The sequence below is a fragment of the Symphodus melops genome (genome assembly GCF_947650265.1).
Source record: "Symphodus melops genome assembly, chromosome: 9".
NCBI classification, from domain to species: Eukaryota; Metazoa; Chordata; class Actinopteri; order Labriformes; family Labridae; genus Symphodus; species Symphodus melops.
Window position 1 is genome coordinate 10669702 of NC_136699.1, and position 22272 is coordinate 10691973.

The window sequence follows — 22272 nt, forward strand, 5'->3', positions numbered from 1 at the left end:
TGTTTTATATGCACTTATCATTTTCTTAAATGTATTATTCAGTCATGCTTCAGTGTGTGATGGAGAAGTCCTAGCTAATCATTTAAATGTAATTAAAGTTACCTTCATTCAAAAAAAATAAAAGCTCTGCTTGAAGAACTTTTTTTAATGCCTTCACCCATTTAGAGTAAAGCCGATCTTTCTTCTACTTTAACCAAAACAAAGGAAAGCTCAAATATAAAAACACCTCAGCTGGTTTTGAAAGAATGTGTTGCCCGTTAAGTAAATCCCACATTTCTACCGATCAGTGAACTGATGCTTGTCCCAGTTATTTTTGCTGGTGAGCCTTGAAATCAGTCTTAAAAGAGAGTTGCATCAACATAATGTGTTAGAATCACTACAAAAGATGGATGTTTTTATAACAGGTTATAGCATTTTACATGTTTGAGTGGCATGACATCTTAGTAATTCATAATGAGGAGCAACATTGGTGGTTTAGATATATCTTACCATTGATCAGTCATTATCTTAGAAGGCTCCCATGTTTGGAACAACTGGCACAAGAAAGTTGTACCAAAGGCCTGGGACCCAACTAAATTGAACCTCTTGATAATTCCTGTTTGCATCATTAAACCTCAGCTAAAAGGGGTGTTTGTTTCAGACTGAGTGGTCAGTGCTCTGCCCCTCTATGGCTCCTTAGACTTGAGAGACTCATGTCCTGTCCAGGACGAAGTGTCGGCAGCCTGTCTGTTTCTGTAGAGGAAGGAACTCTTAATCATCCTAGTCACGACCGGAGGACTCGACACAGGGCTTCCTCTGAGGGCGCCGTGCCCCCCACCTCCACCCCGGCTTACCGGCAAACTAGGTGTGTCAGAGGGGACCAGAGGGTAGGTTGGTCTCCACTTGTCCTCAGAGGATTTAATGTTTACCGTAAGATGAGTGGCCAACATTACACCCAAAACACATCAACAACCTTTGACTATTTCCAGAATATGAGATACAAACAAACAAGGGAAGGATGTTGGAGATGGGAGGGGGTGATGTTACTTGTCTTTTCTCCTGCTAACCAAAACATATGTGTTTCTAAAACTACACACAGGGTTTTCCCACACAGGTATGTGGACTATGAGGTATGAGGACCGTACGCCTTCTTTTTTGTGGGAAGACTTTACCTGAGTGCAGCAGTGAATCTCTCATTTATAACAGTCAAAGGAGTAGAAATGGTTTCCAGTTGCTATAGCTGTCAAATGTGGTGGAGAAAAGAGAACTGCATTTTCCTTTAAACTAAAGAAGTATTAGGAATCATAAAATTGAAGCTACTTCAAAATGATAGCTACTTACTGCTAAAGTACGGGAGGTGACGTTTGTGGTTACTTTCCACCAATCACATCAAATTTCCTTGACATCAAAAGTGGCTCTCCAGCTCAAGTGTCACTGCTTCTATCAGTGAGATGAAGAGGAAGCTTGTGATGGAAGAGAAATCTGAATCGTGAAATACAAATGATGATTTTTATCTTCTGTGCTTGAATTGATCTTTCTTTGTTTAACTTCAAATGTATGCTTTGCTCCCTGCTTTTTCTCTGGGGAAACATGAAAAGACCATTTTAAGCACATTAACATTTTTGAAGAAAAACAATAGCTACACATGTTTAATACTTACACCTTCAGATTGCAGCAGCAAAATCTGATTGATTCAAATGTAAGTGATAAGGACATAACCGAGAGTATGTATCTTTGTGTAAAGGCTTACAATGAGGTTAACCTAGTTCAGAAAGGGTTTCATAGTCAAGTTAACCAAATCAAGTTAGTTGTTGGTAAAAACAAACAAACAAACAAACAAACAAACAAACAAACAAACATCATCATCATATGATTTGATAGGAAAAGTGTGTCCTCACAGTGGAAAGAACGAGCAGAGCTCTATGGTCTCCTGGGAAAATAAAAGACTAATTCAAAACTGGATTCATATTGACAATCATTTTCAAAAGGTTTTTTACATGTACATAGAAAAAGAAATGATAATACAAGAAATAAAAAAAACTTTCTCAGAAAAAAAGAGGAAGGACATTTGATTCTTATGATGAGAAATGTTGTATGATTCAAGCACCACACCCAATGTGCCGCCTGTTTCCCCATTTGATTATGCAACTGAATTTATTTTAAAAATCCCATCTCCCTCCTTGCACACATCCACAGCCTACGCTGCAGAAAAAAACTGATCCTTATTAAATGGCTGTTGATTAAGTCAGGAATCCTCGGAAATTACTTTAAAAAAACATCCGGACGAACTGAATCTATGCAGCTTGAAATGCAATCATACACTGGTTTGGTACAAAGGTCCCCCCCCCCTTCCTCATATAAAACACTTCACAATGCTTTTCCCAGACCCCTGCCCAACAAGGTGAATGGAGGGTCGGTCACATCCACGCCTCTAACTTAAATGTATAACAATGAGCCGGATATACTGTCCCCTTTGAATACCAAACTTCAATTTTAACAAGCAGAACAAAAGACAGAGAAACAACACACGTGACTAAATAAAAACACCTTTGACCTTCAGCATAACTGTGGGTCAAAGCATGGAGGAGAAACAAAATCAGATCATTAGCATGGTCAGTTATTTGTGAGTCAAGGTCACAAAGACTACAGGTAAGGTATTCTCCTTGTAGATTTTCAGATATTTGGTTCGAGATACATTTTGTCATTGAGGGAACAGGTGTGTGTCTCTTAAGCTAAAAATGTACATTTGTTGTATTTATCAAAATGATTATATAAGCCATTACTTTTGTTGTTCTGCAAAAAGAAAACACTTTAATGTTGTGACAGAGAAGCAACGTGGTTTATTATACATTTTATGTGAGATGGAACCTTAGTTCACGAGGAAAGAGAAAAGCGGAACGAATGAGCCAAGGTGTGTTGCGTCCAGGTGCACCTACAAGAGTTTCCGCCCCCTCCTAGAGGACATTTGGGAATACGGATACATGGTTTGTGTCTTCGTTCCTGTGAATCTTTCACCTGTGTTTTCCAGGTATGTCCACTGTGAAACACAAATTATACATCTTAAGATAAACGGATTGTAGCGGGTGTTTTCTTACCAGTTTAAAAAGTGCGTCTTTAGTTAAAAGAGAGTCACGCTGCGTGATTTTAGAGGTGTTTACATCTCTAAGGGGTTTGAACCCACTGTCAACATGATTTATTTATTCAAAACTGTGTTTCTGAACACTTGACTCTTCACTTACTTTTTGCGATGAGATACAGGCAAGTTCATGACAGAAAAGCACTTCAAGTAAAAGGTGTAACTTTTGAATTTTGTGGAATCAAATCAAAATCTTATTTTGAATCGTTTTTCCCAAATGTGACATGTTTGATATTCTAAGTTAGAACAGTTTTATATTGAAATATAGTGACTTATTTGAATTAATAGTTTCCATTAACACAGTAATGATGCTGATAAGATGAACTTTGACAAACAATAAGTCGTTTAAGAGTGTGGTGTAACTGATAAATGAGCACAAGAGGAAAAACCATACGAACGGACTTTGTTGAAATAACACGGATAGTGAATTAAACAATGGAAATAGCAGTAATACCTACCTTTTGAACCCCATAATGTGTGCATACCAAATGTCATGGTAATCCATCCTATAGTCAAGGGTTTTTTTTCCTTATGAACGAAACCTGTGGACAAGGAGTCTGTTATAGCCATTGTCACTTGCAGGGCAAAACACTTTTGATGAACAGCTTAAAGGTCCTGGTCCATATTTCTCAGTTGAATAGACAATTAAACTTCTGTGGTCACAAAAGGACTTTAAACTGGTACATGGTTTATTCACCAACAATTTGAAGACATTGATCAAACACCTGTGTTTAGACCAGATTTAAGAGAGAAACCAGTCCCCCCACATTCACACACGTCTGTAATTATCAAGTCTGCCCTCTTGTTTCCTTTTCTGTGAGAAATGATTAAAACATCTCTCTTTATAATGCCTCAATACTGCTATGAAATCACACAGCCAATAAAACACTACATGTAAGATTATGCTTGAAGAATTTTTCCCCAAGGCAAAATGTACCTAAACACAACAGTTATTTAGGATAAATGCTGCTACAATTTTTACATTTTTTCTACTAGTTATGTCTGCCTTATAACCTGCTGGTAGGCCAAGCCCTTTAATGTACATGTTATCCCTGATATCTCTGATGTTATTTCTGATAAATTGATGTTATAACTGCATTAAAGCCAGTTGATAGAATTGAGTTGATTGAATTAGTTCTTGGATGGATTCACACAATTTACCCGTTTTCAAACTAAATTTCAAAATTATTTTTGTTGTCTTGCAACCAAAAGTCTGTAATTTTATTTTCTGCTTTTATTTTGAAAAGATGTGAAATAACGTCCATTGGAAATGATCATTTATTTTATTGAGTAAAACTAAGGGGATATAGTAAAATGAAAGATCTCCCCCACCCCCAAAGAGGCATAAGGTATGTTTTTGCATGAATATGGTCTTAAGTGTTGAATTGAAACAACTAGCTAACTGATATGAGTAAACATGTCATTTCCTGTTGTGAGTGGACGCTATTCTGATTCAAAGTTATTTGTGTAACTCTGTTTGAGCTACATGTGTGCAGGGGCTCACACTTCAGGAGGGCTGTCCTTAGTGAAATATTCAGTTGAATTTTGTTAACCTCTTTTCTGTCAGGTTTAATGTCACCCACTCTGCTGCTCTGTAGCTTTCTGGGGGGAACAAAAAATATCTTCAATTTGTTCCCATGTGGGACATCAGGACCTCCTGTTTGTTGCCACAAGCTGTATTAAAATGTGTAGCGGCTGGCTCACTAGCCTCCTCTCATCTTTGCTGCTTAGCAAGCTTTTTCAGTGACATATTGAGGCCTCAGCTACCACACATCATACACCAAAAATAAGAAGTCCCAGATTTTTCTACTACTTTTCTGGATTTAATAGATAGTTATGGCGGAATTGCACAATCCGAAAATTCTTTGCACCCACAACAACTTTAATCAATGCTAGCTGCATGCTGGTAGGTCCAAATTGAAATGTATCAACAAATATTGGTGGCATTCTTGTGAAATGTGGTGTGGATCTCTCTCTAGTTCAAAAAAACAAATCTGTCTGGCTTTTGTGATCCCCTGGAGGTTCCCACAAATGTCCCGCCATTAAGTGACCTCAACTTTTAATGGAGATAACTTAACTTTGACACATACTCAATCGTAGTTATCATGTCATTTATGGCACTATGTAAATGCAAACTGATTGATTCATAAATATACACTTGGTTATCCCCTCGAGGAGCCGGTTGCTAATGTGACTGGGGGAAAAAAGTGTTGCAAAAGTCTGAGGAACTATTACTGTAAAACATGCTGGTTTTGTCCTTCTCGTTTTTCGGTTATATGTTTCGAGGTCCAAACTGGACTACTTTTCATTCAATAAATCTGATCTGCTAAAAGAATATATGAAATTAGGGTTATGATTTTCACGAAGGAGTTGAGGGTCCTGAGGCTAGACCATTTCAGAACTGATAGGGAACATGGACCATGCCACTCAGTATATTGACAATTGCTAAAAAGTGCCTGTTTTCATGTCCTGCTGCTCCATGCAGACCCTCTTATCTGCCTGTATTTCTAACGCTCAGACTCCCCAATCTACTCTCATAATTGGTCTGTCGTTCTGCTTTGTTCTCGGCTATGTCCCGTCCCTTTAACCATACTGGGAATGCTAAAGTCAGTTCGAGAGGAGCTTGTGCTTGAGAAAACAAGCCAATGGGCTTGGGTCCGTGACATCATGGGTTTGTGATATCAAAATCCCATTTTCAACGAGGGGGACCGAGCGTTAACTGCGGCTATTGCTACGAGGAGAAGCAAACTTTGAATTTTTGCACATACATGTAAATGATAAATGAACTAGTCTAGTCTTCTGACTACGCAAAGCGTTTTTACACTGCATGTCACACCTACCTATTCACACCAATGGCAGTGGTTGTTGTATATTGACAATGACAAGTAACTCATCCCGTTCATACACATTTGCTCTGACACAAATTGGGGTTAAGTGTCTTGCCCAAGGCAATGTTGTTCACAGGAGATCATCAGACATGTTGTTTGCAGGAGCAGGGGATCGAATTCTCGATGATGACTCTACTGACTGAGCCACAGCAGCCCTGATGTGCCTAAATATGCACAAGACACCTGGAAAACACAGCAAAGAGCATATAAAACCAGAAAAAGCATAATATGGGACCTTTAATCTTTCTTCTGCACAGGTTCAGTGTTCAATCGTTTTCTTTGTCTCTGCTTCAGTTTGAATAGGGGTACTTTCAAATATAGTCACAAAAGGATCATTGCATGCTTGTGCCAATAAAGCTTTTAAGTGATAGTAAAATTGAACCTTACTTCAAAATGTTTGGACTTATTGATTCCAATTCTTTCATTTCCACAGAATATTCTTAAAAGTAGAATTTTTAGAAAACGTTTAACTTTGTCCACACAAATATTGGATTTATTCAACATCCCTGGATGTAATGTTTCTTATGCAGTTAATTAATGAAAATGCAGGAACATGACTTTTTGAATATGCTGCTTCCATGTGTTTTACATTACAGAGAACAAACTTTGGATGGTCACAACTGGGTCGGCCATGCTGGCAGTTTCTCTAAAAATAGTAGCAGATGGTCTTGTTTTACCTCTCTTCCTGCAGAGCAGCACTGTGGCCACTTCAATAACATCACTGAAGTTATGCAACAAACTGGATTCTTAAGCTGCTTCACCACTGACTGTCACTGATCTGTTACAAATACAACATGCAAAGCTCTGGGGAAGAACAAGGGACTTTTGTTACTCTTTTGTCTTCTATGTTTACACTTAAAGAAAAAGTGAACATTCCTTTATCATCACATTTTGCAGTATAAAAGTGTGCAATTATGACCACTCATGTCACTCATTACCTTCCTGGACCAGTCGGGTTTTTGGCATGCAATACAAAATAGAAGAGAAACAGAGATTTGAACAACAGCATTGCTGTGATAAATTGTGATGCAGAGAACATGTTTGGATTGTGAGTCTTTTCAGTTTCACCATCAAATTCGCAACACAGTACAATCCGATCTGAGCCAGAAAACCCAGCTCGACCCCACAAAACATCCTGCAAACAATCACAGTCACCCTGTCAGTTCTTCGCAGAGCACTTGATAAATTGTATGCTGAGCTGTACGTCATCTCATTGTCTTAGAAGTGAGACACACTGACCTCAGGCATAACAAAGTAAGGAATTGCCTGGATCCAGAAATGTAACTTCAGAGTCTTAAATATTAAAGCCCACTATAAAGTTTGATCTTAAACAAGTTGAACAAGCCTTAGAACAAAGCACGGCTGGTGAATCTATCCCGTTTCAATCATTACAGAAACAGACAAGTCATCACAAGCTCAATGGCCCCATTTAGTGAAAATAGGTTGTCAGTATTGTCACATACAGAAGACATTTTTTTCTAGTTCATGGAATCTCACAATCTCACAATCTCACTGCTGAGAAACAGCAGCACCCCTATATCTTTTTCTTATGTTTATCATTGGGCTTTTTGTGCCTTTATTAAGCAATAGGATAGGTGGATACAGTCAGAAGTGATTCCCACTGTCTGTACAGTGATTCCTCAAACTAAAGTCATTTGATGAGAAGTTCCCAGAAAGATGCCTCAGACCTCTTATGGTGTTCCTTTTTATGGTTTTACAAGAAATATTTGAAATAGTGAATACAAAGAAAGACACAGCAGGACACAACATGAGGCAGAGAGAAAATATGAGTTTGACACTTATGAATATCCCTCAGTTTTAAGGAAGAATTATGACAAGCAGGCATGGAGTGGAAAAAATATCCGTCATCCTTCCTACGTGTTTTCACAATGACTGCCAAAGACACTGCTGATAATGAAGACAGATCTATCACTGATAACTTCACTGGTTTCTCTTTAGTTTTAGGATGCATTTGAATATTAAGTTCAATAATAGGTTTCTTGAAATGATCAAATATTATTAAGGAATTTATTCTCCCTGAAGGCTGATATTTTGAAACTGATCACTTTCTGATAATATTTTGGACAGATTGACAGCGCTGCATACATGTTGTCTGTTTCCAATGTATCACATTAAACAGTGGCTAAAGGCAGTACTACTCGATTACTTTTACTAAGGTTATTTAAATCAGGAGTATATCAGCCATTTATAACGCAGCAAGTATGGATGTCTGTAATAGTTCTCTTAAGTGAATGCTGCCCTCTTGTGGTCGGTTTGGTGAGTTGTTGGTAACTCCTTTATAGAAATGTTTTGTTATAAATAATACAAACTAATTGTTAGCCTACAGAATTGTAAAATTGGCCTTGAGGCTAACTTACTTGTGACCACATTTTTTTGTTTAGTCAATCCATCCACTTTCTGCAAATAAGTTTGTGAATTATTTTTATATATGTTGCCTACATATTAAAATGAATATCCACGCCAGACTTCATTATGTTCTTTTTGTTGTTCATTTAGGCTCATGCTCCTCCAGTGGAAACACTGAATCAGAGACATGCTCTCTGTGCTCCTGTTCAGGTTCAGGTTTAAGTTATAATTCACTTCATTTGGTACATGTTTCCCATTTCTTTACATTATTTATTTATTGTTATTATTCTATTTTAACATTTTCTCGTTGTTATTATTAGTATAGTTAAGTATCAACATCAATATTAACTTTTTAAACTTCATTTATTTCCAACCTTTCCCCTGATATTTTTTTCTTTATTTTTATTTGTGCTATGACTTAAATGTAGTAAGGTTGAGATCCCATTATAAGTCTTACTTGGGTTTCTGACCTCACCATCACAAGTCTCTATCTTCTCTCTCTCTCTGGACTCTGGCCAGACAACATGTCTCAACACGTGTCAGCACATAGTTAAGTTCTCTTTGATAACCACTGATTCATCAGAGAACATAATTTGTGGTGGTGGTAACAAATAAGTGGAAATTCAAGATGTGTGATTTTTACTGATTACCTGCAGTGGGTTCTACACAATAGGATCCTGCACGGTGAACCTACAGCTTTCTCTCATAGCTTAACTATGTCACACTGTTAGATTGTAATATTTTATCTATTTTGAAATCCATGACATTTTATGATTTTTATTTCTTCATATTTGTAGTTGTGAAACTGAAAAGTTAGTTGCTCTAACATCATCAGATAGAAAGTTGAATAGGAAATACAAAAGTAGGCCTACCTCACATGTGTTCTTAACCTAGGTAAATATACTTTCTTATTGACCACAGGAAGATACAGAGATTTTAATGAGGAAGTCAGTTTAATTAAAGCTACTGAAGCTAGTTGGAGCTAGTTCTGCAAATTCCCACGAGAGGGCAGCAATGAGTAAAGAAAAAGTAAAACACCCTCCATCTGCACACTGGTGAAACTACAGGTTGCAAAATAAGCCCACAGTGCAACCTAGTCTACAAAGGATGACAATTGTATTTTTTAAGATCAATTACAACATGTATCGGTTAAAGCCATTTAATTCTCAGTGATATGATACTTTTTTTATCGAAAAGGCCTGACCTGACCAGTCTTTATGTCCAGGATTTTAAAAAAAAAACATCACCAAGAAAATAATCATGTTCCTTTTTATAAATAGGATGATTCCATTTCGAAATAATGTATTCCTGCTTTTCTGAAAGATATGTCCATTGTGCCATCTCAACACTCAGTACAAAATATTTGATACATCAAAGCTGTTCTTCCTCAAACAGCAGCTGACTGGCAGCTAGAGTCTGAACTGATGTTTAAATCAGAGATGTGAGTGTCCCTGGACTGTCAGAAGCCAACTCCATTACATTGTCTCATAAATAGTGTGGTCAATAAACAAATGCTTCAGACACCAATCAATATGAGTTTTCGCAGGACCTTTTTAGACAACCCTGTTAGTCTGCTGTGATAAAAAAAAAACAACCTCAGACACATGCTTAATTGATCGAAGAATAACTACAAAATTATTTAGGATTATAAATTATCTGTTGTCATGATTAACCTACGCTAATAAACTTGATGTTTACAATGACACAAAGGCCTAAAGATCAGACAACCTTGTTTTTTTTATTGAAAAAGGTAAATTGGTCTTTTATTTCTAAAATCTGGAAGTCTGGAACTTTCAGAAAGTTGTGAGGCGTTCTCCTTTGTTTTTTAATCAAATATTTTAACTTTCCAGTTCATTGTCTACATGGCTGACTGAATGTGTCAATGTGCTTCTGTTAGTTATTAGTTAGTAACAATTTCTCTGAGGCTCATGACTCGTATTAGATAGGATCAGAGAAAAACAAACCCGGTGTATTTTCAGGGGGCAGCGGTGAATTATGTGTGGAGAGACGCTGTTTGTCATAGGGGGGGTTGTTGGAGTTTCCTTGTAACCGGAATTAGCTGTGAAGTGCGACCTTGAGGTGTGAACACGGAATACGAAAGGTTCGGCTTGTTTCAAGAGAGAGAAAAAGTCTCTCATACTTTGCACCTCGTTTGCAAGTGAATATCTTAACAAACAAAAAAGAATCAGGCGTGAAGCGTGGATGGAAACTGAGGAATTCCCACAGGAACAACTTTAAAACAAAAGATTAATAAACGTGTGCTGGGTTTTCTGTAGTAAAGGATCATATTTAGTTGTTCCAATTTAATTAGCTAACGTTACTACACTAAAATAATTCAAGATGGTCAAATTAAATTAACGCTCAGTGGAAATTAAATGCGTCTTGACAAATCTTTTAAAAATTAAATATATCTGCGCGTAATTACGCACAGGCCTTTTTGGCCTGATACGATTGAGGCCTCGGTTTATTGATGGGTCGTGCCGGTGATAGGCTGTGCTGTTAATGTATTCATTCAAAGGAGATGTCCTGTCGCGGATAGGCCCACTGTCAACTGATGACGCGCTACAGGACGGGCGCAAGGAGAACAGCTGGGCTGGCAACACCGCTCACTCTCTTTTGAATGCAAATTTCTCAAAGTTGAGACGTTAACTGACGTCAAGCAGGCCTTAGTATACCTTTAGCATCTTGTCAACAGAGCCACATCATGTGAGAGAGGAGACAGACTGGAACTACGTCGCATTTCACACTGGGACCCATTTGGACTACAGGAACAGCAGAAGGATTGTTTTTAGCGACTTTAGGGCTGCGATGTCGCCTTGAAATAGGCCACACCATCCCTTCTTTTTAATCATATTTGATTATTTTTGTTTTTTGTGCAAATCATGTATGTGGGATATCTGTTGGATAAAGAAAGCGGCATGTATCACCAGGGGCCAGTCAGAAGATCAAGCATCAATCTACCTCCACAGAACTTTGTTTCCACACCTCAGTACCCCGACTTTACCGGATACCATCATGTGCCAAACATGGATACGCACGCACAGTCCACGGGAAGCTGGGGACCTACGTATGGAGCTCCACGAGAGGACTGGGGTGCATACAGTCTGGGACCCCCTAATACTATTCCTACAACCATGAACAACTCCTCTCCTGCACAGGTCCCTTACTGTTCCTCAGAATACTCGCATATGCATCCTCCAGGCTCTGCGGTGTTACAGCCGCCGCCCGAGAATGTTACTGTTGCACAACTTTCTCCAGATAGAGAAAGACGCAATTCATTCCAGTGGATGAGCAAAACTGCACAATCATCTTCCACGGGTGAGTTAACCATAAACAATGTGCAAAAATAGTCACATTGGATACCCTGTTTTCTTGAATTTCCCTCGGGATCAATAACGTATCTATCTAGACACTTCATCAACGAAAAACCAACGGAGTTTTTGCGCACAGAAGTTTGTGTTCCTGCTTAAGTGGACAATATGGCCTCATTGATTGTTTGAAAGTGTAAGGAAAAAGAAACATACATTAGAATAGCACTTAACTTGTGTTCTAAAATTTGGCTGAAGCATTTTATAAAGTGAACGGAGTTTCAGTAATCATTGGACAATATGTAATATATAATATAATATATAATATAAGGTTACTGTAGCCTCTTGGTACAAAGTGTACCAAGATATATACGTATATATATATATATATATATATATATATATATAGGGAAACCAGTTCAGTATGTTGTCTCCTCTGGTGGAAATAAAAAGGTGTGAGGCCTCGGCGCCAGGCCCAGTTGTGATGTTAATGTCATGATTCCTGGAGATGTGAGGAAGACTTCCCTGTCACATTGTTTGCTGTTTTCAGTGTTATCCGTCATATCCAGGCGGTGGCCTTTGCTTTCAACACCTCTTCACTTTGATATGCACCAACCTCCCTTCCTCTCCCAGAGTTATATTACCGGAAAGAGTGACGGTTTTCACAGCCTCAATCGTACAGAAGTACATATTGTAAACCCTTAAAAGCTCAGTGCTTTGTATAATGAAGACTAAGAATATAGAAATCGTACCAAAAAAAACATTGTTTTATTTTCCAAAAGAAAGCGATGACGATTCATTGCATGATAATGCATGTCAATAACATTTATTTATTTGTCGTCATTTTTGCTCAAACTTTGCACCCGTCAAACATTAACCATCCTTTGAAATGACTGCACACATTTAAAAGCAAAGGTCCAATATTTTCTGAAGAACCCTCATGCTGTCCGAATGAGTTTTATTTGCCCAATGAAGTGCATTAGGAGCTCTCTACGTGTTTTCTTATCTACCTTTTTAATTTGTCAGTTTTTAATCTAATCTCTGACTGTTTGAGAATCTTCAGCAAACTGCAGTCTTCATCAAAGCAAGAAAAAAACAACTAAATTTGCGTATCAGCACACGATTTAAAGAGATGTCAGTTTAACAAACAGCCAATAAAGATGCTGAGTGCAGATTGGAGCTGGTCCTGGCATGCAGCCCCTGTACACACATCTTCAGTTTTAAAGACTGAATGTAAAAATAATAAGACAACCACTCTATCTTTATGCTTTGTGTTCTGCTTCTCGTCACCTTTACAGGTAAAACCAGGACGAAGGAGAAATACAGGGTAGTCTATACAGATCATCAGAGGCTGGAGCTGGAGAAGGAGTTTCATTTCAACAGATACATCACAATCAGGAGGAAATCTGAACTGGCTGTTAACCTCGGCCTTTCTGAAAGACAGGTTCGTCCAATCAGAATGGTTTCATTTCATGCTATAACTAATTTCAACACATGGGTAGCTTCTGTTGTACATTACAACGATTAATTATAGGCCTGGTTTTTCCTCTGCAAAACAGTCACAGTTTAAATTTATTTGTTTTTTATTGAGTGAAACACATAGGTTTTTATGTACATTTAAAATACAGGGAAAAAATGTAAATTAATGAATTCTGATTCCTATTATAAGTATTGATTAGAGTATAAGGTTTTTTCATTATGCAAAGAGCCATTTCATTTAAAATGTGGCAGAAATTAGATTTAAGTCAAAAATCTATGAATCTATAAACATTTTTGAGTTATTATTATTGTCTAGCCAACGAGTTCTACTGCATTTTTATGATATAATTTTAATTAGGCTATAGGCCTATTGGTAGGTCATTGCAAATGTTTTAGAATAGAAACATTCATGAATATTGAAATATGGAGTTAAGTTCTCTTTTGTAATTTGGTAATTTATTTATCTTACTATGTGTATGAGTTTACTTTTAAAAATGTTATTAATTCAACCTTTGCAGAGAGATTAAAGGATATAACCAGAAATAAAAAGTAAATATGCTAAATAATTAATGTATTTAAAAAGTCCTAACTTGCTCACAATTTCCTTATTTGTACTTTTCCAGGTGAAGATCTGGTTCCAGAACCGCAGGGCTAAAGAGCGGAAGATGATCAAGAAGAAGCTGGGTCAGTCTGACGGCAGCGGGGGCTCGGTGCATAGTGACCCGGGCTCAGTGAGCCCTCTGCCGGTGCCGGGCTCTCTTTCTCCCTCAGACATGCATGGCTCTCTGTACCCTCCTCAGGGCATGAACACGTTGCCATCTATCAGGAATATACAGCAAGTGACAGTGACTCAGTAAAACATGCACCCTGTGGACCACCTCACAAAAATGAGCACTCCGACACGCGGACAGGACACCTGAACTGACGTCATGACGCACACAGCTGTGGATGAACTTATGATTTATTGCAACAAAATGCTGGAGGCTCTTCAAATATTCCTTTTTTATAGAATAGTTCTAATAACGTGGGATTTTAAAATGAAAATATGGACGTGTTTCAAACTTAAAAGCTTTAAATTGTTTGTGAGTTAATAAGATATAAATATCATTTTTTTTATGAGATGAAGTGTATGTGATAAAATGCGAATTCAGGGACATTATTATGAAGTTCTAAAGCAGATGTATGTTGATCTTGCCTCTCAGGACAAACTGCTTTTACTTGACAAATCATTCACTCCTTTGTCTGCACAATTTTACCTCTTTGGTCGCCTAAAACAGCTGTTATAATGATACGGGTACTAATGTCGTTTGATGGCAACTCTAAATGTAAATAAAAAAGTTTGTTTTTTGCAGAACAACTGTTGTTTATTTATTTTTTTTATAAAAAAAAAAACATGTGAATGTTGAGGAGCTTGAAACCCATTGGATCAAGTTAAAGGCCTATTCGAAATGTCTCACATTAGAGGCCAATACTGGTGTCCAATTGTCAACCCAACCCTGGACAACCTTAGACTTTGATCTTTTTTGATTCGTTGGAACTTTCTAAAAATGATAGGATTCAGCAATGCATGGACTGCATCGATTTAATACATATCAGGACTTTCACAAGATTGCAGAAATTGGCAGGTCTAATATACAAAACCTGAGCATGACAAGATTGAGTTATCTTGTAGCCTAAAAACGTGTTGCGATGTCAGGCATTTGGAATTTGCCTCATAACTTGCTATTTCTAAAATAACTCTGAAATCACAGGGTTTACTTTTCTGAACTATGTTACACCATCTGATGTTACTGGAACAACTTTGTGGACATGTTGTTTGTTGAAAGAAGTGAATGATCCCTACTGCAAACTGCACCTAACAACACCAGACACTGTTAGAATACTATGTATCAATGGTGTCATCAATTCTATTTTAACATCGCTGTCGTCATATCTCGCTTATTAATGGTTTGTTAAAACATTTCAGCTCTGCACACGCTCCAAACTCGCGCGCCCGCTCATACGTCCGCGCGCAGCCCCGTAGGAAACGTCACGAGCGTCTCACTACCCAACATGGCGGACTTTGATACCATTTATGAGTTGGAAGACGAAGAGGATGAGCACGTAGTGAGCGAGGAGCACTTGCCTAGATACTGCCCGGAGCCCGTGGTCATGCGAGGTGCAGGCCACATCACAGTGTAAGCTGAGCAGCGTCTGTCGTCTCGTCTCTCCGTCTCTGCCTTTGTTGTCTTCAGCTGGAGCCTGTTTAGCTCTGGAGCTAGCCTGCTAGCTAACGCCAAACAAAACAACTCCAGTGTTTTTCACGATTTTAATATCAAAGAAAGTTAACGGCTGATTGTTCCCATGGTAATGATGAGTGTGGTAGTTTTGCAACCAATATTGATCAGTAGTCAAGTATGATCGTTAATCCCAGTTAGCTGGAAGTCTGTTGCTTTATGTTATAACCGAATATAATAATCATAAATAAACAGCAGCCTCTCCTGGTTACGAAGAGGTGATAAAGTTGTCTGCAACATGAACGCATTGTCACTGTCGGAGACTATTTTATCGTGAAGTTATGTTCTTGTTTACATGCGAGTGTCAGCTCCTCAGACACGTTTTAAATCTATCGAGGCTGTTCTCATGTCTGAAAATGATTTTTAACAAAGAGGAAGAATAAAGCTCAAAGTAAGTGAACCTAGTGCTTCTGAGATTAGAACTTCAAAAGTTGGATATTTAAAATCCCTTTTTAGTGTACTCTGCCAACTTTTAACTGGACTTTAGTTAAAACACAACATTTGGCTGTCAGATAAAACCCAACTGTTTCTGACATAGTTTAAGTTTTCTGGTAAGCTCACTGATGAAGGAAACGATGTAAAGAGAATTTCCTCAACTGCTCCACCAACAGCTGATCAACATCACTTATTTGCAGAATGAGAACTAAACTAAATAAAACAAAAACCCTTCACATAAAGGAGTGGGTCTAACATCAACATATAATCACAAAAACAAACAAATCTGTGATAAATCAGTGTTATATTAAGGGATGGATGCGTCCTGCATACCGTAGTCATTTTTGTTGCTTGTTTATGATAAACATGATGCAGTCATCCTTATTCCCCCTGATCATGAATCATTACATCTATGTTTTGTGTCACATACTGACATTTATTATGCTGCACGACTTTTCATCCTCAGTGGTGCAGATAAATTAGTTAACGCTTAAAGTCGATCATGACAAACCAAATGTCAGATTTGAAGGTGGATAAAAGGTAATCTATGCAAGACTCAAGTATTTGCTTATTGTAAGTGATGATGCTATAAGTCACTTAGATGACATGAAGACCAGCTTTTGACAAACGATAATCTTACTAGTTTCTATTTGTTTGTCATTTTATTTCATGCTTGTTTTGGTTGCTTTACTCATTTTATTTAATGTCCCTTTCTCATTATTTTAATTACATTACCTCTTACAATGTCAGACTTCTGCCAAGGTGTGGATTCATTTCTGGTTTTCATCATGCTCTTGGTAATATATCTGATCTTATACAAACAAAGTGTCTGGTGTTTTTTTTTAATGATCATCTCAAAGATCATGTTCTCTTTTTTTGTTTCTTTTTTCTGCAGGTTTGGACTGAGCAACAGATTTGACACAGAATTCCCCTCTGTTCTCACGGGAAAGGTACAGTTGCTTTTTAGCTTTTTTGCACTTCAGTTTTGCTTTCTGTTTAATTCCAAGTGGGAAGAATTAGGCAATTAAAGCCATTGTTTCTGTTCGGGCCTTTAACAGCCCCTGACTTCCCCACACCGGCCCATTCAGAAAACCTCTTCGTAGGTTTTGATTAGACTGGGATGCATCTCAACTGATGTAGCACAGTGCAGAGAAAAGAGCCTGAATGTGCTGCTGTCCAGCTCTGTAAATGAGTAAGCCGTCTATGGGGCTATGGTTGGCAGGGACCCCAGTGCCTTTGAGGGTCCAGCTCGAGGTGATAAAATAATGAAATGAAGACTGTGCCATAGACAAGAAAGGAAAGCTTCCTGGGTCGGACGCAGAAACACAAAAAGGCTGTAGGGGTAAGAGCGGGCCGAGGGAAGTGTGGGGCAATAAAAAGTACCTTCAGTATTGTGACCCAGGGTGACACGTGATGGATGAGGTCACAATTATGATGATTGAAGGGTGCAGATCAGGCCCTGCTGGGCTTTATTCTAAGGTCTTTGGCTGTTTGCAAAGAGACCTTTGCATCCTGTCATAAAAGATTACGACCCCTGTTTTATGGCGTACAGACTCGGAGAGGAATGAGCATCTATTCAAGTTGTTTGGCCGGCGCTGCCACAGGCACTGAGCTTATCTCTCCTTTGAGTCCCTCCTTGCCTTGAACAGTCTAGAGCTCGGTTAGCAAGTCAGAGGCAGAGTATTTAGAGATCTCATCTCATCTCTGGACAACATCTTCAAATATCTCCTTGTTGGTTTTCGAAAGCTCTTTGATCTGTGTGCTCAGGTTTTCTTTGGAGCAATTAGGAATCTTTCATGTCAGCACCACCTAGAAACACTGTACCCCCCCCCCTCCCCCAAACAGTTTGGTCAATGCTCAGTATTCTGTTATTCCCCCCCAAATTCGAATACATTTTATTTTGTTAAACCAAAAATAGTACCTTTTTTTTTTTTTTTTTTTTCCTAGGTGGCGCCGGAAGAATTCAAAACCAGCATCAGCAGGGTGAATGCCTGTTTGAAGAAGAACTTGCCAGTGAACGTGAAGTGGCTTCTCTGCGGCTGCCTGTGTTGTTGCTGTACAGTAGGCTGCAGCCTGTGGCCCGTTATCTGCCTAAACAAGAGAGTAAGTCCCAGACCTCCAGTGACGCCGCTCAGGACAGTTTAACTCTCCCTCACATCAGCCGCTGATTACTCAGGGGCTGTTATAGCAATTCAGCAGCATTGCTCAGAGAGCGGAGGGTAATAACTCGTGTTCAATTAGTGGCTCTGTGTAGAAGTGATGCATTGCGCTGCTCAGCTCCTCTCCTGCTCCAGCTCAAGAGTGCGTCATTTAAAGGTGGGGTTACCACTCAGAATTAATGGCAACAAAGTGGAAATTACTAGCTGGTAAATTGGTAGTCCAGTCCATAAATCCTAACATGGGGGCTGTTTACTGATACCTGTTAAAGTGTTCAACTGAGCAATGAGTGTTATGCCACTTGCTTTAATGATAATGTGTTTGTTTTCTATTCCAACAGACGAGACGTTCCATTCACAAGCTGTTAGAGTGGGAAAATAACCGATTATACCACAAGGTAGGAAATTAGCACCTGTATAGAAGTGTGTGTCAGTGTGCAGCAAGCTCAGGATGACCGTGACGTTAATATGACCATTTGTCCGTTTTCTAAACTCGTAACCCCTCTACACGAGTCCCTCAGAGCTGAGTTCGATCTGATGCACGGTGTCCGACTCAGATCTCGCGCAGAGTGTCTCAGAGGGCCGTGAGGTCAGCAGTAAAATGCAGTGTTAATTTTGTTTTGTCTCGCAGTAACAAATAATTGCTAGTAGCTGTGCAAAGGCATAAAGGAAGCTCTTCAGGGTGTCTGGCCACGGGTTGACCCCGGCGAGACCAGACAGCCCTGCTCCCAAATTCCCCCGACACTAAAGAGGAGATTTCAGACAGATTTTCCTTTGTTTGTTTGTGTGTGTGTGTGTCTGTGTGTGTGTCTGTGTGAGAGTGAGAGAAAAGTCTTTCATTGTGTCTGTGTCTTTTCTTCTCATCAGCTGGGGCTGCACTGGAAACTGAGCAAAAGAAAATGTGAAAGCAGTAATATGATGGAATATGTAAGTATGCTGTCACCTTCGTACACAGTGATGATTTCCATCAGCTATTAATCAGCAGACTATTTTCCTGATAATAGAGTTAAGAAGATATATAAATGCTTACATCTGACAAGCTGGAGCCAACAAACAATCATTCAATATACAGTCATATTAATGAGCCATCATTCATATTAATGACTAGCTGAAGAAAGTTAACGTTGTCAAATGTTTTACTTTAGATTTTCCTTCTTAGATCTAATTATACTTCAGTTCAATCAGAAGTATCACTGGATCAACAAACTAATACAACATCACATGGGCTCATCAAACTCTGTCATCTTCAAATTAAATCAAAATATTAATTCTTCCATTTCCCGACAGTGTTTTCCTCACGATAACCAAACGTGTCAAAGCACAACAATCAAAACAATCCAGTCACTGCGAGCAGATTTAAGAGTGAAAGACTGGACAGATACAACCATGACATTCAGTTTCAATACAAAAATCAAGCGATGAATTCAGAGTTGTTTCTGTTTCTGCAACTTGCCTGATGCTTTGATCCATCACCGTCGATCAGTCTTTATTTGTACAGCTTTCATGACGATTCCTGATTAACGTTACCTCTAGACACTTTACACAAAGACCAACTCTGGACCGTTCTCTTCATTACATTATTTACAAAGACCCGACATTAACCTGCCTTGTGCACACCCTAGTTTATACATTTGATTCATTATGAACAGTAATTGATAATATAATTAGTTTGGCTAACTTTTGAAAATGTGTTTTATACTCGCAAGAGACAAAGTCCTGAAAAAGAAAAACTGTGTCCTTGTAGAATAACATATTTTATGTTTCCCATCAACATCATGAGGAAATGTTGTGAATTAAAGCTCAGTTGTCAAATGTTGACTCTGAATGCATCAGTACAATTGTGACCGATATTGTAACTTATTTGTCTTCTACCACATGTAATCTCTGCTTAAAGAGCTTCTTCTAAAAATAATTGGCTTTCGTTTTTCTCTCTGCAGGTGATTCTTATAGAATTCTTACCCAAATATCCTATATTCAGACCGGACTGAGGAGGCTGTTACAGACCGGATGTGTGGCCCTTGAATCTTCTCCTTAGTGCCTTGTATATAAAGTATGTCGGAAAAAGGGTCTGCACTGGTGTCTGTTGTGATGACCCCCTTACATCTCCCAACTTCTTGTACATTAGAATTTGCAACAGTGTCACTTTGCTTTAGAGCAAGATTTTGCACATTTTCCCAACAGAACTCAACATGTCCCATTTGTTGCACTTGGATGTGTTTTTTTTTTGTTACATGTGGCAAACAAGTGAAGCTCTCGAAAAAGTGCATTTACCCCAAAGAACCATCGACCTGTATCCCCTCTGTTAGTTCAGTAATCCCTTGCAAAGAATGTGATGCCTCCACCTTCCTTAACTAATCCTTGCCTTATGTATGATTTTTAAGTCTGCGTGTGAAAGGAGGACGAAGGCATTGAGAAAATTCAACAAATCTGTGCGGTTCAATGCCGTTTGTTGGGTTTGAATCCAGTTCTTTGCGAGTAGATGGGATGGTTGAGATTGCCTAGCGTACAGTGTACGTGTTCGCCCTGTGTGTTTTCTTTACATTTGACCCGCTGTACATGGGAACTAGCTCGTAAAAGAACTTGACGTGTAAATACCATGTTAGGATAAGCTGTACAGTGGTATACCATTGTTTACATAAAGTTACTTAGCTCTTTAGTTTGCCAATATATATTGCTGTACCATAGTTTTGATTAATGAAAGATGTCTATGTACCTTTCTAGTTAATATGGACCTGTTTACCTTGTAAGCCATATAGTTACAATGTCAATGCCAGAGTCAGGACTGATGATTGCACTTCAGCCCAGTGACAGTCAGAATCTTTGATGATCCTGAAGATTCATCCAGAGACGACAGAAGTATATGTTTCCGTGTGATGTTCGCCAATAAAGATGACATTAAATCACTGTCATCTGTTCAATCTGGAGATGTATAAATCTTGGCTGGGCAGTTGGAAGACAAAAAGAACATTATATTATCATTTTATTCAAACTGCATAATTTGTTTTTTTTTTATAGTTTTATACTCTCTGTGCTGTGTTTGGTCCTCCTGATGTGTTATGAAGCACATGAATCAGCAGTACATGGAGTATTATGAGCAGATGGTTCTTTTGTTTCAGTTCACCGTGAGTATTATTTCCCTGAATCTTTGTCAACAGATGCATTGCATTGCGTTGTGCTAGAGTGCCTCTGGAGTAATCGGTGAACCACGGAGGAGTACGGGGATGAAATCCTTTCTCTTGTACAAAGGAGAGTTGATATCCTCCTCCCAGTATTGTCCCTGTTACAATTCCTTTAAATGTTTGTCCTTATCCCTATTGGGAGAAAATAAATTGATGATTTAAATTTTTTTTTTCTGCTGCCTACTTTGTTCCTTTTCATTATTTAGTGGCGCACCTAAAGAACAAAATGTTTCTTTGAGTCAAAGTAAAATCATTACTGACCTCAGCTTTGTCCACAGCCAGCTGCAGAAATGTGGTTATTTGTCATGTTTAACAAGGTGTTGAATCGTTAACTTTAACAAGACTGTGCAATTAGTTGACACTTTTATAAAACTCAGGAATGCCGTTCAGATAATTTGCTGCTACTTTCTTAAGTCATGGACGAGCAGTCAGAGTAAACTGGACTGTGGTTCCACTGTAACTCTCCACCACAACCCCCGATCACTGAGGCGGTAGGCTTCACTGCCCCGTGGATGGTTTTATGGTTCTTTGTTTTTTTTGTTTTCACATTCACAGTCTGTCCCTGTTGAGACAGAAGGTTCCCGTTTAGTGCAGCAGAGATCAACTAGTTTAAACTGAAGTCGCAGACACTCCTAGTTTTATTCAGACTCGAACAGAATTATGGAGGGGGGCGCTCATACTTTGCTGTATTCAAAAAGAATAGCTACACAGATTTAATTTTATTTAAAAATCTCTCTTTAGTTTTTGGTTTAATTGATAGGGACAGAAACGGTACACATGGACAAATTGAAAATAGCAAAATAAATGATGAAAGTGGACCAATCTGCATAAGTGTATGATTTTACAAAAAACATCTAGAAATGATAAAAGTATCTACTTTTTTGATACATTTGTGGACACAGGATCTTGGTGTGATGTTTGACAAAACAAGTGACATCCTGGAAAAAAAAAAAGGTCTGTGATAAATTGAACCTGCAGCATTTAAAGTGTTAATAAAAATGCAAGATAAATGTAATGTGTAGTTCAGGGACATTGTGGTGGTAAGACCTCGGTACTTTTTCTCAAGTTG

At 38.5% G+C, this 22272-nt stretch overlaps 2 protein-coding genes across 2 annotated transcripts; both read left to right on the forward strand.

Moving 5' to 3' along the window:
• Positions 1–11252: 11252 nt before the first annotated feature.
• cdx4 (caudal type homeobox 4) lies at positions 11253–14998 on the forward strand (the record flags this gene model as incomplete). The annotated part of the gene is made up of 3 exons (XM_079352675.1): positions 11253–11688; positions 12977–13122; positions 13781–14998. 3 exons carry the CDS (start codon positions 11253–11255, stop codon positions 14012–14014), a joined length of 816 nt encoding a protein of 271 aa, XP_079208801.1. The 3' UTR covers positions 14015–14998.
• Positions 14999–15110: 112 nt separating this feature from the next.
• Positions 15111–21366, forward strand: chic1 (cysteine-rich hydrophobic domain 1). Its single transcript, XM_079352676.1, has 6 exons — positions 15111–15334; positions 16764–16818; positions 17816–17971; positions 18366–18422; positions 18892–18951; positions 19962–21366. Exons 1-6 carry the CDS (start codon positions 15210–15212, stop codon positions 20010–20012), a joined length of 504 nt encoding a protein of 167 aa, XP_079208802.1. The 5' UTR covers positions 15111–15209; the 3' UTR covers positions 20013–21366.
• The last annotated feature ends 906 nt before the right edge of the window (positions 21367–22272 follow it).

What these genes read in the sequence shown, in the direction of transcription:
- chic1 (XM_079352676.1), top strand. Translation starts at nt 15,210, where the DNA reads ATGGCGGACTTTGATACCATTTATGAGTTGGAAGACGAAGAGGATGAG. An exon ending in CCTCTGTTCTCACGGGAAAG is followed by an intron (nt 16,819 to 17,815) that starts GTACAGTTGCTT and finishes TTTTTTTCCTAG; the next exon opens with GTGGCGCCGGAAGAATTCAA. An exon ending in GCAGTAATATGATGGAATAT is followed by an intron (nt 18,952 to 19,961) that starts GTAAGTATGCTG and finishes TTCTCTCTGCAG; the next exon opens with GTGATTCTTATAGAATTCTT.